Consider the following 12,752-nt stretch of genomic DNA (forward strand, 5'->3'; position numbering starts at 1 on the left):
ATTCATTCATTCATTCAACAAGCAAACGTATGTTGACCAGCTCCTATATCTGCTGTCATAGACTGATCATTTCCACTAAATGCTCTTGGGGGCCACCAGCTGCCATTTCCTGAAGCACCCCAGTGCATCTTTTCTCTATGCTAGGTCATTTACTTTTCTCAGCAAATCCATGAAGTTTATTATGGAATCCATTTTACAGATGGGGAAACTGAGGCTTGGAGAATTAAAGTGGCCTCCCAGGGTCACGTGGTCAGTCAGCTGTCAAGCCAGGCCTCACACCCAATTGGTCCCATGCCGAAATTCTTGAGTGTCCTCCCACACACTGTACCCACTTGAGCAAAGCCCTCTCTCTCACTACCACTAACTACCCGTGGATTTTAGGATGACGTGGAGCTGGGAGTGAATCTGGGGTCCCGGGTGCCTGGGGCAGAACACAGAGGGAGAGATGGCAAGGACTGCAAGAGGCAGAGGACCACTCAGCCGGGTGGGGGAAGTGGGGAGGGACAGGAAGAGGAACCAAGTCCTCGGGGCCAGGAGAGGCAGACACAGCCAGCCTGGAGGCCTCTGACCTCAGAGAAAGGAAGTGGCCTTGAGTGTCAGCTCTGCCTGAGGGGCCCAGGAACATGGAGACTGGCTGACCCCAAAGGGGAAACCCTGGACAGGACCCATCACGTCTCTGCCCCATGCTCATCTGACCCAAAGTACCAACCCCAACCACTTCTGACCAAGACTGGGCTGGGAGACAGATAGCCTCATGAGTCCTCCCCCAGGTCCTCCCTCCTGCTGTGTGACCTTGGGAAGGACCCCTAACCTCTCTCTGCCATAGTTTTCTCTTCCACAGAGTGAACCTCATCATAGTACTGACCTCAGTATGTACTGAGCGGATTAAATGAGGTGAATCACAGAAAAAGCTTAGACCAGAATCTGGCAGAGAATAAGTGCCCATGGGCTGTTAACTACTGGTGCTATTGTTGTAGTCAGTTACCATAGTTACTACCCACGGCCCTGCCCAGTGAGGTCTTCAGAGAGAGAATCCACTTCCTGTCCCTCCCAATAGCCCCCACCCTGACCATGAATGATGCCACTTTGCTCCTGAATTTCATGTCTTTTCTCACCAACACACTCAGGTCTCCCCATCTTGCAAACAGGAACCATGTTCCCCTGACCCTCCCCCCGCCCCCACAGCTTCTTTCTCTCTTCCCCTTCTCAGCCAGACTGTCCCAAAACATCCTCCATTTGTCTACATCCCCTGACCTCCCAATCTGACTTCTGGTCCTGAGGTCACCCCCACTCTCCGTAGGGGCCCTCTTTGTCTCCCATGAGCACAGATGATCTCCAGTAGCTTGGGGTGCAATAAATGGCTCCCTGCTTCTCCCAACGGACCCTTATTACCTGCAGGCCATCTCCCGTCCTGGCTGCCTCTGACCTCACAGCTGGCCCCCTGCTCAGCCTCTGTCATGGCACCCTCTCCAACCCTCCACAATACTGCTCCCACAACTTTGTCCTTCCCCCACCCTTCCCAGTGCATCCCAGGGTTCTTAGCACATCACACCCAGCACCCCATTCTTATCACAAACATTTTGATGGACCCCCTTAAAGCTCTGAAATGCAATTCACAGATATTGAAAAACACCGACTCCTACTGTTTCAAAAATAATTAATGGATCCCCTGCAATGCGGAGGAGAAAGTCATTTATAATGAAATGTGTACATAAATATGAAAGTGCTCATGCCAGTGGCCCAAGAATGGCCCCTGGAGCCACCAGCTGCTCACACCTAGACACAGGTGTGTCTCAGCAAGCTGACAGCCCCACGCACGAGTGGGGTGTTAGCCACGTGACCACCACAAGCAGCATGAACTTCCAAATGCTGAACAATTCTTAGCAAAATCTGAACAAAACTAAAATCTCCCTTGATACAAGATAGTCACATCCCTGAAAAACGCAATGGGTATCAACCGGGCAAAAAATACATAGATTTTCTGTTTATACACAAAATTGAATTTAGTTCTCAGTTCCAATTATTGATTATAAGCAGGTTTGTCACCTACAAGAATATCTGCTGGGCGGGATGGGGAGCTGCAAGCAGGATGATTACTTGAGTGAAAATTTGGCACCTGTGGCCCCCTTAAAATGCCAGGCATGTCCCCATCCCTGTGACAACCAAAAGTGCTCCCACAATTCCTAAATTGCACCCAAGGGCAGTACGGCCCTGCGGAGCACTCTCGAAGCTTCAGACAATCAAGTCCAAATTCCTCTGTTCGGCATTCGAGGCCCTTCAGGACCTGAGCCTGGTTGACTCCCTGCGCTCCATTCATTCATACACTACCTGGTTCCTCACTCCTTCATTCACGTGAGACTTGATGCCTTGTTGAGCCAGCCATGGCCTGGCCCCTGCCCTGGGGAGCTCACACACCAGATGTGTAGGATGTCCAAAACATGGATGGGGTTATGGTGGGGGACGCCCAGGGGATTGTGGGAGTCCAGAGGCAGCACCTGACCTGTCCTGGGGTCAGGGAGGTCTTCTCGAAGGACGCATCCCCTGAGTCAGGTCTTAAAGGATGGATTGGCGTTCACCAGGCAGGAAGGGTGTTCTGAGCAGAGGGCTCAGTGTCTGCAAAGGCTTAGCGGCACCTCAGGAAAATACTGACAGAGTTCTTCCCCAAGGCCTTAATTACCAGCACACAGTAGGTGCTCATGAATGTTTTGTGGAATGGATGGGTGGGAGGGCAATGGGAAGCCACATACAGGAGAAAAGCCACAGGGAGATCGGATGGGCCATATGAGAAACCCACTCTGACTACTCAGGCTGGAAGCAGTTGGAGGGGTTCCAGCCCTGACTCCCCCACACTCCCTCCTCTGTGTTCTGCCCTGCCTCAGTCACACCTCCGCTCCTCTGTGGGTGGTTCGCTCTGCCTGGTGCACCCTCTCTCCCTGCACTTTCTCAAAACCCTCTCAACTTTCAAGTCCTCTGGGTCATAGCCACTTGGGGGTATAGACACCAGAGCCTGACCTATGCTGCCAGATGGACCCAGACTCGAATCTCACTCACTCGAAAACAATATAGTTGTGTCCTTAGTCAAGTGTCAAGCCACTGCGCTTCCTGAGCCTCAGTTTCCCTCCCAGCTTACTCCCCACTGAGTTGCTATGCAGATTGCAGGTAACACGGGGCACTCCCTGCCCAGTGTCAGGAGTTTAGTGACTATTAGTTCTGTCACATGCCCCTCTGCCCAGGCCTGTTGTCACACAACAGCTGAGGTCGGGAAGGAGCCTCAGCCGCACACCCCATTTTGCTCCCCAGAGCGGCTCATCTTCACATCAGCCCTGGCAAGTGAGCCTTCCTCTCGTTTTATAGATGAGGCCGCGGCGGCCCATGGCGGTGTCAGGTCACCCAGCCAGGATGACAACACAGACCCGCCCCACCTCAGTGGGGCATGTGTAATGTCTGGGGGCATTTCTTGACAAAACCCCCCTCTGGTTGGCAGCATGTCCAGATTCTGAGCATGTACCTCCCCTTCTCAAGAACTTTCCATGGATCCCCAGTGCCCCCAGGAAAAGCTGTCTTCTCATTCATCTCTGTCCTCCAGTTGCCCACACTGACCCTCCTGTTTGACCCCTGCCAGAGTGCCTGCCCTCTGTCCAGCCTGCTTGTCTCCATTCCCTGGAATCTGCCTGGCAAACGCTGGTCGTCTTTGAAGATTTGACTGATTCCCAGCATCCTTTGCCCTTGGGGTCTTTCCTCTGAAGTTGTGTTTCTTTCTTCACCCTTCTCCCTTGTTCATTTGATTGGTCCTCCCTGCTAGGGCTGAGAAAGGACTCCATCCCAGCCCCAGCCCTCTAGGAGCTCCTGGTCTGGGGGTAAGAGGCTTCCTGGAGGAGGGACATGTCATGTGAGCATGAGTGCACCAGGCAGTGGAGCTCCAACCACCATCACTCTTCTGTTTGCTAGACTTTTCCACAGCAGGGGTGTACTGAACAGAGGCAGAGTGAGCCTGAGAGAGATAGTGTGCTTATATGTTTAAGGCACTAGATGAATTCAGTTGGGCTGAAAGGAGAAAACATTCTAGGAAGGCTTCCTGGAGGAGGAGTTTTTGTGGGGAGCCTGTTTCTGAGTCTCCTCCTTGGGGCCCTAAGGAAGGTGTCAACTGATGGAAAACAAGGAGGAAATAAGGGAAAGTGCTGGAGCTGGCACTGGGAAGAGCGAAGGCTCTGAGGATGGAGAAGATGGTGGCAGGGACAGCAGAAGGCTGTGGGAACTAAGGAGCAGCGTCACAGCTGGGCACAGCAGGTGGAGGTTACAGAAGGGCTCTGGGGATCTCAGAGGTCTGGGCTGGGAGGCATGACCAGGAGAGAGGAGGAGGGGAGGAGGAGGAAAGAGACCATCTTGAGGTGGAAGGGGTAGGCGTTGGGTCAAATGCCACTGAGAAGTCAAGGACTTGGCGTGGGCTTCAGTAGGGGGAAGGGAGTAGGGGAAGTGAGGAGCACAGAGGCTGAAACGGAAGTGGGAAGGAGGAGCTGTCATTCTATCTGGCCTCTTCCTGGGGGGCAGGGAGCCCAGACTGGACCTCACCCACCTCCCCTGGTGTCTCCGAGGTGGGGAAGGAGGTGAGACACAATCAGAAGCTGGAGATGGAAGTGAGCTGGGGTGGGGGAGGGGCACGCTGAGGCACCCCACCCCGTCCCCTGTCAGGGCTCACCACCCCCCACCCCCACCCCCAGGGCAGCAAGGAGCGCTTCCACTGGCAGAGCCACAATGTGAAACAGAGCGGTGTGGACGACATGGTGTTGCTGCCCCAGATCACTGAGGATGCCATCGTGAGCAACCTCCGCAAGCGCTTCATGGACGACTACATCTTTGTACCCTGGGCTGCGGGCGGGGCCGGCACATGAAGGAGGACAGAGGGATAGGAGGATGGCTGACCCAGGGAGGGAAGGATGGCGGGTGGATGAACACAGGAAAGGATGCCACAGGGACCTCAGCACAGAAGGGACATGCAGAGGCCTGAGCCAAACAATGGCGGATGGGATGGGCAGTGAGAGCACTGGGTAGTAGGACAGGGGACAGATAGAGTGACAGCAGGGCTCTCCTTTGGGGTGGCTGTGGGCCCTACTGCTCCCTCTTCCCCGGGGGTAGCTCAGCCATAACTCTCCCATTCCCCCCATTCCGGACCCAGTCCTGATTTTTCTGAAGATTCCCAGAACACATCTGAGTAGCTCCATCCCTTGCTCTGAACAGTGGGGCTCTAGGAGGCCCTGGGGGAGCAGGATGAGGGGACGGGCCTGTGAGGGACAGAGTATGCTAGGACACTGCATGGCCCTTAACCACCCGCCAGACCTACATCGGCTCCGTGCTCATCTCCATAAATCCCTTCAAGCAGATGCCCTACTTCACTGACCGTGAGGTCGACCTGTACCAGGGCGCGGTGAGGCCAGGGCCCATGGGGGGTGGGGGGGCGGCACTGTCCCCAGGACCCCAGCCTCTAGCCCTAGTCTGACACATGCCTTCCCCCACCAGGCCCAGTACGAGAATCCCCCACACATCTATGCCCTCACGGACAATATGTATCGGAACATGCTCATCGACTGTGAGAACCAATGTGTCATTATCAGGTACGACAGCGGCCCCAGACCATCATGCCCAGGCCCTGATCAAACAGCATCACCGCCCCAAGGAGACTGATGTGGAACAGCTTCCTGACCTTAACAGAGCCTGGCTGTCCCTCTCTGCCCCCAGCCTGGCTTTACTCCCCTTGTCACCATCTGACCCATAATCGATTTTATTTAGTCATTCTGTTACTGTCCATCTGTTCTCTAAATGTCAGTTCCAGGAGGGCAGGGATTTGTATGTCTTGTTCACTATTGTATCTCCAGTGCCTAGAATAGTGCCTGGCACCCAGTAGGGAATGAATGAATGAATGAACAATCAGGAACTAAAAAGGGCACTTCCCCTACCCCTGGCCATTGATCATTCCTTCTCTCACGCATTCTCAGTGGAGAGAGTGGAGCTGGGAAGACGGTGGCAGCCAAATACATCATGGGTTACATCTCCAAAGTGTCTGGAGGGGGCGAGAAGGTCCAGGTGAGGCAAAAACAGAAAGAAGGCCTGGTTTTCCTCCCACGCCATGGGGTTTCATCCCCCCACACATGCCCAACCTGACCTCTTCCCACCCCACCTGCTTCTGCCCCCAGCATGTGAAGGATATCATCCTGCAATCAAACCCACTGCTCGAGGCCTTCGGCAACGCCAAGACCGTGCGCAACAACAATTCCAGTCGCTTTGTGAGTCAATAGCCCTGCTTTGGAGCAACCTCTCCCTCCACATTGACTTTCACACACACACACACACACACACACACACACACACACACATTTCCCAAGAACACAGGAAATACCTGCTCCTGAATGGGAGACTCATTTCCTGCTTATGGTCCATCTGAAAAAGAGCCCCCCACTGGCTGAATTGTGGAGGCTATGGCATGTTTGTGTCACATTCTTAAATACTCCCCTAGCTGCCATCATGTCACATCTGTTCCTAATCACATTTCAGGTCCAATTTATTCCTTCTTTCTTTCAAAAAATAGTTCTTAGGCTACTCTTTGTGTCAGGTGCCATGCTGGGCCTAATGGAAGACAAAAGAGGTAGACAGATCTGGGTTTATGGTCTGGTTCTGTCACTAGATATGTAGCTTGGACAGAAAAACAATTAACTTGAGGCTCCTGTTTTCTCATCCATAAAATGGGGATGATATTAAAATCCATCTCATAGACCTCCACAATTTCAGAACAATGCCTGTGTGTGGAAATGACTTAAATCCCAAGTACTAATAAGATTTTTTAATTTCCCAACATATTATTATATTTTTACTTTCTAATATATTTTATCACATAATTATACTTTAAGTGTTTTACTCACTATTTTATTACAAATTTCAAATACACAGAAAAATTGGGAAATAGTACAATAAACTCCTGTGTGCCCGTCTCCTAGATTCTGTCATTACCGTTTCACTACACTTGCTTTATTGTATCTCTATCCATTTTTTGGATGCACAACAAAGCAAGCTGCAGACACCATCCCCATCCTCCCAAACACTTCAACATGCAAATCATTATAGTCCATCATCATACATTTACAGTTCTTTTCTTTCTTTTAAAGTTTGCATACAGAAAAATACATAAATCTAAAGTGGACCATTCACTGAGTTTGGAAAAATGCATACGCTGTGCAACCCAAACCCCAATCTATATACAGAACATCACCATCTCTCCAGAAAGTTCCCTTCTGTTCCTTTCTATTCAATTTCTACTCCCACCCTACCCTAGAAGCAACCATTCCTCTGGGTTTTTTCACCTAGATTCGTTTCAGCTGTTCTAGAACTTCATAGAAAAATGGAATCACACAGTATGTTTTCAAACTACTGATACACACAAAAACATGGATGAACCTCAAAAACGTATAATTACATTTTATCTTATATAGTTTATTGTACAATAGAATAAGTATATGTCATATATTACAGGTGTCTGTGTAATATGATGATATAACTTGTATTGCTATTAGATGGAAGTAGCAGAAAGGAGAAGTAAAGAGGTCTGTCTGCCGTCTAACCTCCAGGCAGAGCAGAACCCAGATGGTGTCAGACACCAAAGAAGGGGCTTGTGGGACCCTTGCTCTGGGCTCAGGGACAACATGTGGGAGACACTCAGGATCAGTGGAACCAGTAATATCCCATAAATACGTGGAAGCATCTATGTTGTGGTGGAGAGACTGGGAAACTGGTCAATAAACGGTGAAACTTCTGTGTGCCAGGCACAGGACTGGATGCCCCAAGTGAGGGCTTGAAGCATCAGAGAGGAAGAAAAGGGCATTCTTGGCCCAGGACAGAGCTTAGGGAAAAATGGAGAGGAGAAAAGGAGCTGCTGAAAAGAACAAGCAGCCCATAAGTGGGAAGTGGGGAGAGGAAAGCAAGTTGAAGTCCATGGGTAAGAAGGCGAAAGAGACCAGGCTCATCAGACCCAGCCCCGACGCTTCCCCCACCTGCACCGCTGGAGTCCTGGGCGCTGACATGGTTCTGTCGGGTTCAGGGCAAGTACTTTGAGATTCAGTTCAGCCGCGGCGGGGAGCCAGATGGGGGTAAGATCTCTAACTTCCTGCTGGAGAAATCCCGCGTGGTCATGCAGAATGAAAACGAGAGGAACTTCCACATCTACTACCAGGTGCGTGGACGGGGGAGCCCCTCCTGCAGTCCGGGGTAGACAGTGGGAGGGTCCATGTCCGGGAACCCACGACAGTGAGGACTGGGGCACCACAGGGCCTGTGCCAGTCCAGTGCCAGATCCATGAGCGTCACTCACCCTCCAGCTGCTGGAAGGGGCCTCCCAGGAGCAGCGACAGAACCTGGGACTCATGACCCCCGACTACTATTACTACCTCAACCAATCGGATACCTACAAGGTGGATGGCACTGATGACAGGAGTGAGTTCAGCGAGACCCTGGTGAGCACCCCCTGCCACTCCAGCCCTGCCAACCTCATTACAAATCAGGAAACGGAGACCTGGAGAGGGGCAGGGACATGGCCACGGTCACACAGCCAGCGGTGTCCTGACTCTCTGCGTCCCCAGAAGCCGGATCCCAGGGGCCAGGGTGGAGGTCGGGATCAGTGGCACAGGCTCTGTCCCCACTGTGCCCACAGAGCGCCATGCAGGTCATTGGGATCCCGCCTAACGTCCAGCAGCTGGTCCTGCAGCTTGTGGCGGGGATCCTACACTTGGGAAACATCAGCTTCTGCGAAGACGGGAACTACGCCCGGGTGGAGAGTGTGGACCGTGAGTGTGGGTGCTGGGGAGGGCAGGGTGCAGGCGTGTGCATGTGTGAACTATTTCCTCCTAGTTCAGCCCCCGGAGGATGAGAACCCACGAGGGCTATTTTGGTGTCACTGGGCAAAATAGGAAGAGACAGCAGCACTGAAAGAGGCTTAAGAGCCTGGCCTGACTGGCTGCCCCTTTCCCTGCCCGGCAGTCCTGGCCTTTCCTGCCTACCTGCTGGGCATCGACAGTGGGCGGCTGCAGGAGAAGCTGACCAGCCGAAAGATGGACAGCCGCTGGGGTGGGCGCAGCGAGTCCATCGACGTGACCCTCAATGTGGAGCAGGCGACCTACACCCGCGATGCCCTAGCCAAGGGGCTCTACTCCCGTCTCTTCGACTTCCTCGTGGAGGCAAGTGGGGCAGGACCAGGGGTGGGACAGGCCATCTGGGACCAGCCAAGTAGGGGAGGCAGGCGTGACTGTCACAAGCTCACCGATTCCTGGCTGTGGGAGGCATCAGGCAGGGGCAGGAGTGATCACATGGAAAGCTGAGGGGCTCCCTTTGGCTGTGGCTTAGAGCCCAGGAAGGAGGCGGCTGGGGCTGTTGGAGCCGTCAAGCCTGGACTGGGACGGCACTGTGGCGATGGAGAGGGGTGGGTGCACTTGAGAGCCAAGAAGAGGACTTTCAGGAGGACAAAGTGACGGACTGGATGGGGGCAGATGGCAATGGCATAATGGCATGTGTCAAGGTCAAGAATGATGACAACAGTCGCTAATATTACGTAACACCTAGTGTGTGCCTGTTACTGTTGTAACTGTTTTACATGTGTCGATTTATGCAACTTTTCGGAAAAGCCCTACAAGACAGTTGCTATTATTAACCCATTTTAAAGATGAGAAAATAGAGAGGCAGAGTGGTTAAGGGGCAGAGCTGGCTCCCCGGGCAGGGACCCGGATGCTCTAAGACCTGGGGTCCTCATGTGGGTGCCTGAAGGTGGTATGCACAGAGCTGCAGAAGGCAGGAGACAAACTGGTGTGAGGGGACATAGCCTGGCAACGTGGCTAAGCGCATATCAAGGAATGGCAGGCTGGCACTCACCTCCTGGCTCCATGCACATCACAGGCCATCAACCGAGCTATGCAGAAGCCCCAGGAAGAGTACAGTATTGGCGTGCTTGACATCTACGGCTTCGAGATATTCCAGGTACGGTCTCTGCTCCCCAGCTCACATGCTGTCCCTCCCTATGCCCCCTGGGGTGTCCCAGTGGCCCCAGCAGCCCCCAGCATCAGCCCACTGAAGGAAGCACCCTTTTCCTCCCTCGGCAGAAAAACGGCTTTGAGCAGTTCTGCATCAACTTTGTCAATGAGAAGCTACAGCAGATCTTCATCGAACTCACCCTGAAGGCGGAGCAGGTGTGCAGGGCAGCCAAGTGGCCAGGGACATGGGACATGAAGGTCACTGAGCAACCAGGGGACAACCAGCCCCCCATTCCCAACTCTCTCTGCTGACCCATCCAGGTCCACCATGAGATTTCCTTCGGAAGAGGTTTTCTACCTGTAAAACTTTGACAAGCTCTGGGGAATAAGCTCTTTGTTCATTCCTTCACAATTACTTACCGAATCCCTGCTGTGTGCCAGGCCTTGTCTGCGGTGCTGGGAGACCGCCATGAACAGCCCAGACAGAAATCCCCAACGCTTTCATTCTACCCGTCCTGCAGAAGCAGAGCCTCAGCCAAGGATTCAGGGCAAAGACCAGGAGGGGAGGGAGGGAGTGAGGGAGGGACTTGTGAAAAGAGCTTCAATAGGGTGTGTGAACGAGCCAGTGGGGCTCAGTTCTGCTGGGCCTCAGGGAAACTGCAGAGCAGCCCTTGGGGTTGGCCCACTGAGGAGCCCGGGTATTTATCCGCCAGTTTCTGTCTGTCTGTGCTCAAGGGCTGCTGGGGTTGGCATTCCAGCCTTCCCCACACAGGGCAATGGGCTTTGTCACTGGAGACAGTCCTAATGATGAGATTGTGGGAGAAATATGGAAGGGGGTGAACACCTGCCCCACTTCCTTCACCCATGCTTGTGGAGCACACATTCTAGAAATGCGCACACCTTTGCCCAGATACCCACCCCCATTTCTGCCCCCTTTGCCTCCCCTAGGAGGAGTATGTACAGGAGGGCATCCGCTGGACCCCCATCGAGTACTTCAACAACAAAATCGTCTGTGACCTCATCGAAAACAAGCTGGTGAGGGCCGGGCCAGCATTGAGGGAGGGTCTCGCTAGGCCCCAGAGCTGAGCCTGGGAGACCTGGGAGGTGCTACTGGCCCCTATGGGCCCTTCTCAACCCAGGAGCACTGACGTATCTCTTCAGCCATCTCACCCACTCACTCTGTCCACCTGCTCACCTTTCACTTATTCACTCAACAAACATTCCCCCGGCCAGCCTGCTCAGGGCCAGAGGGGTCAATGCTAACAGATCCCCCACCAAGCCTGCCAGTCTGGGGCAGGGCAAGAGGCGTGGATCCCTTATGGGACACAGGGAGATTCCACAGCAGCCCCCCCACACACACCTGGACCCCCACCCCCTCCACTCCCACCCTGATGAAGCTCTTTGTGCTGCTGCCACCTCCCCGTGCTCGCAGAGCCCCCCAGGCATCATGAGCGTCCTGGACGACGTGTGCGCCACCATGCACGCCACGGGCGGTGGCGCCGACCAGACGCTGCTGCAGAAGCTGCAGGGGGCCGTGGGCACCCACGAGCACTTCAACAGCTGGAGCGCTGGCTTTGTCATCCACCACTATGCTGGCAAGGTGCGCTGCGCCCCTCGCCCTGCCGCCGGGTGGCACCCAGGGGCACCCCCTCACAGACCCTGGGTGCTCCAGGCTGCAGCTTCCCAACTTCCTAATGGAAGGAGCCCTTGGGTATCCCCAGCCAGGGCTGCAGAATTTCACCCATCCCCTTCTCCAGCCCTATCCCAACTGACCAGAAACAGACCCCACCCACTGACCCCATAAACTGGCCTGGGCCCCCCACCGTGCCTTCAGCCAGAGCTGCAGAAACCCACTGGTCCCTAATCAAGGCCACAGCTCCTCCTACTAACAGGACAGCTCCCACTTACAGGACAGAAACTCCCTCCAATTGACCCCAAATTGGGCAGCAGACTCCCAAACCCCAATCAGAACTGTAAGCCCCACTAACCCCCAGACCCAGGACACAGCCCACCACTTTCTGACCCCAACTTGGAGGCCCCAGGCCCCTGCTGTAAGCTACCACCCTCCATAACAGGCTAGAGCCCCTATAGACCCCTCCCCAAGGCTACAGAAATCCACTGGCTTCCGACCCTGGCCACAGTCTGCCTCCCCAATTGTCAGGACTGCAGCATCTGCCACTGACCTTCACATGGGTGGCAGAGGTGAGGGCTTCCTATAGCCCACCAGTCCCTAAAATGGGCTGAAGCCCCTGTGTTCCCTGAGCCAGGGAATACCCACAGCCAAGACGATGGAGAGCCCCCATGGGGTAGCAGACCCAGCCCAGAGGCCTGGCTCAAGTCCCCCAGGGTCTCCAGCCACTGCTGTAACCCTCCCCCGACACAGCCCCCCATACCCCCAATTGGCCAGAACACACATGCTCAATCTGACCTTTTGATGCCTAAGCAAGTAGCAGAAACCCCACCCCAGGGAACCCTGCCCTGGCTCCAGCCCACCCCCTAATCTGGACTGTAATCCCCACCTCCCTTCACCTCTGACTCAGACTGTAGCCCCCACTTTCGAATTTCAATTTGAGCATCAGACTTCCAGGGTCCCCAGAACAAAGATGCTGCTGTCCCTTGCCCCCTATTCTGAACCATAGATACTGTCCCCCATCCTCTCACCCCAGAGCAGGACCCCTGACCACCTGGGTTGTAAGCCTCCCTACCTACCCAAGCCTCAGCCCCACACACCCCCTAATGTCACCTTCCTCCA

General features: G+C 54.1%; 1 protein-coding gene across 2 annotated transcripts in view; it reads left to right on the plus strand.

Annotated features, from left to right (window-relative positions):
- Window positions 1-12,752, plus strand: part of MYO1F (myosin IF) — a 30,018-nt gene that overhangs the window by 3,800 nt on the left and 13,466 nt on the right. For both annotated transcript variants that reach the window (XM_074337694.2, XM_019711932.3), the window contains exons 2-14: window positions 4,719-4,856; window positions 5,333-5,422; window positions 5,515-5,609; window positions 5,991-6,078; window positions 6,189-6,278; window positions 8,084-8,215; window positions 8,360-8,494; window positions 8,692-8,824; window positions 9,018-9,214; window positions 9,927-10,007; window positions 10,130-10,216; window positions 10,949-11,035; window positions 11,433-11,600. In XM_074337694.2, the coding sequence (XP_074193795.1) occupies window positions 4,719-4,856; window positions 5,333-5,422; window positions 5,515-5,609; window positions 5,991-6,078; window positions 6,189-6,278; window positions 8,084-8,215; window positions 8,360-8,494; window positions 8,692-8,824; window positions 9,018-9,214; window positions 9,927-10,007; window positions 10,130-10,216; window positions 10,949-11,035; window positions 11,433-11,600 (1,521 nt within the window). The remainder of the gene's footprint in view (window positions 1-4,718; window positions 4,857-5,332; window positions 5,423-5,514; window positions 5,610-5,990; window positions 6,079-6,188; window positions 6,279-8,083; window positions 8,216-8,359; window positions 8,495-8,691; window positions 8,825-9,017; window positions 9,215-9,926; window positions 10,008-10,129; window positions 10,217-10,948; window positions 11,036-11,432; window positions 11,601-12,752) is intronic.

This window comes from Rhinolophus sinicus, chromosome 15 (assembly GCF_057876585.1).
Source record: "Rhinolophus sinicus isolate RSI-liver-muscle chromosome 15, RSI-T2T, whole genome shotgun sequence".
Lineage (NCBI taxonomy): Eukaryota > Metazoa > Chordata > Mammalia > Chiroptera > Rhinolophidae > Rhinolophus > Rhinolophus sinicus.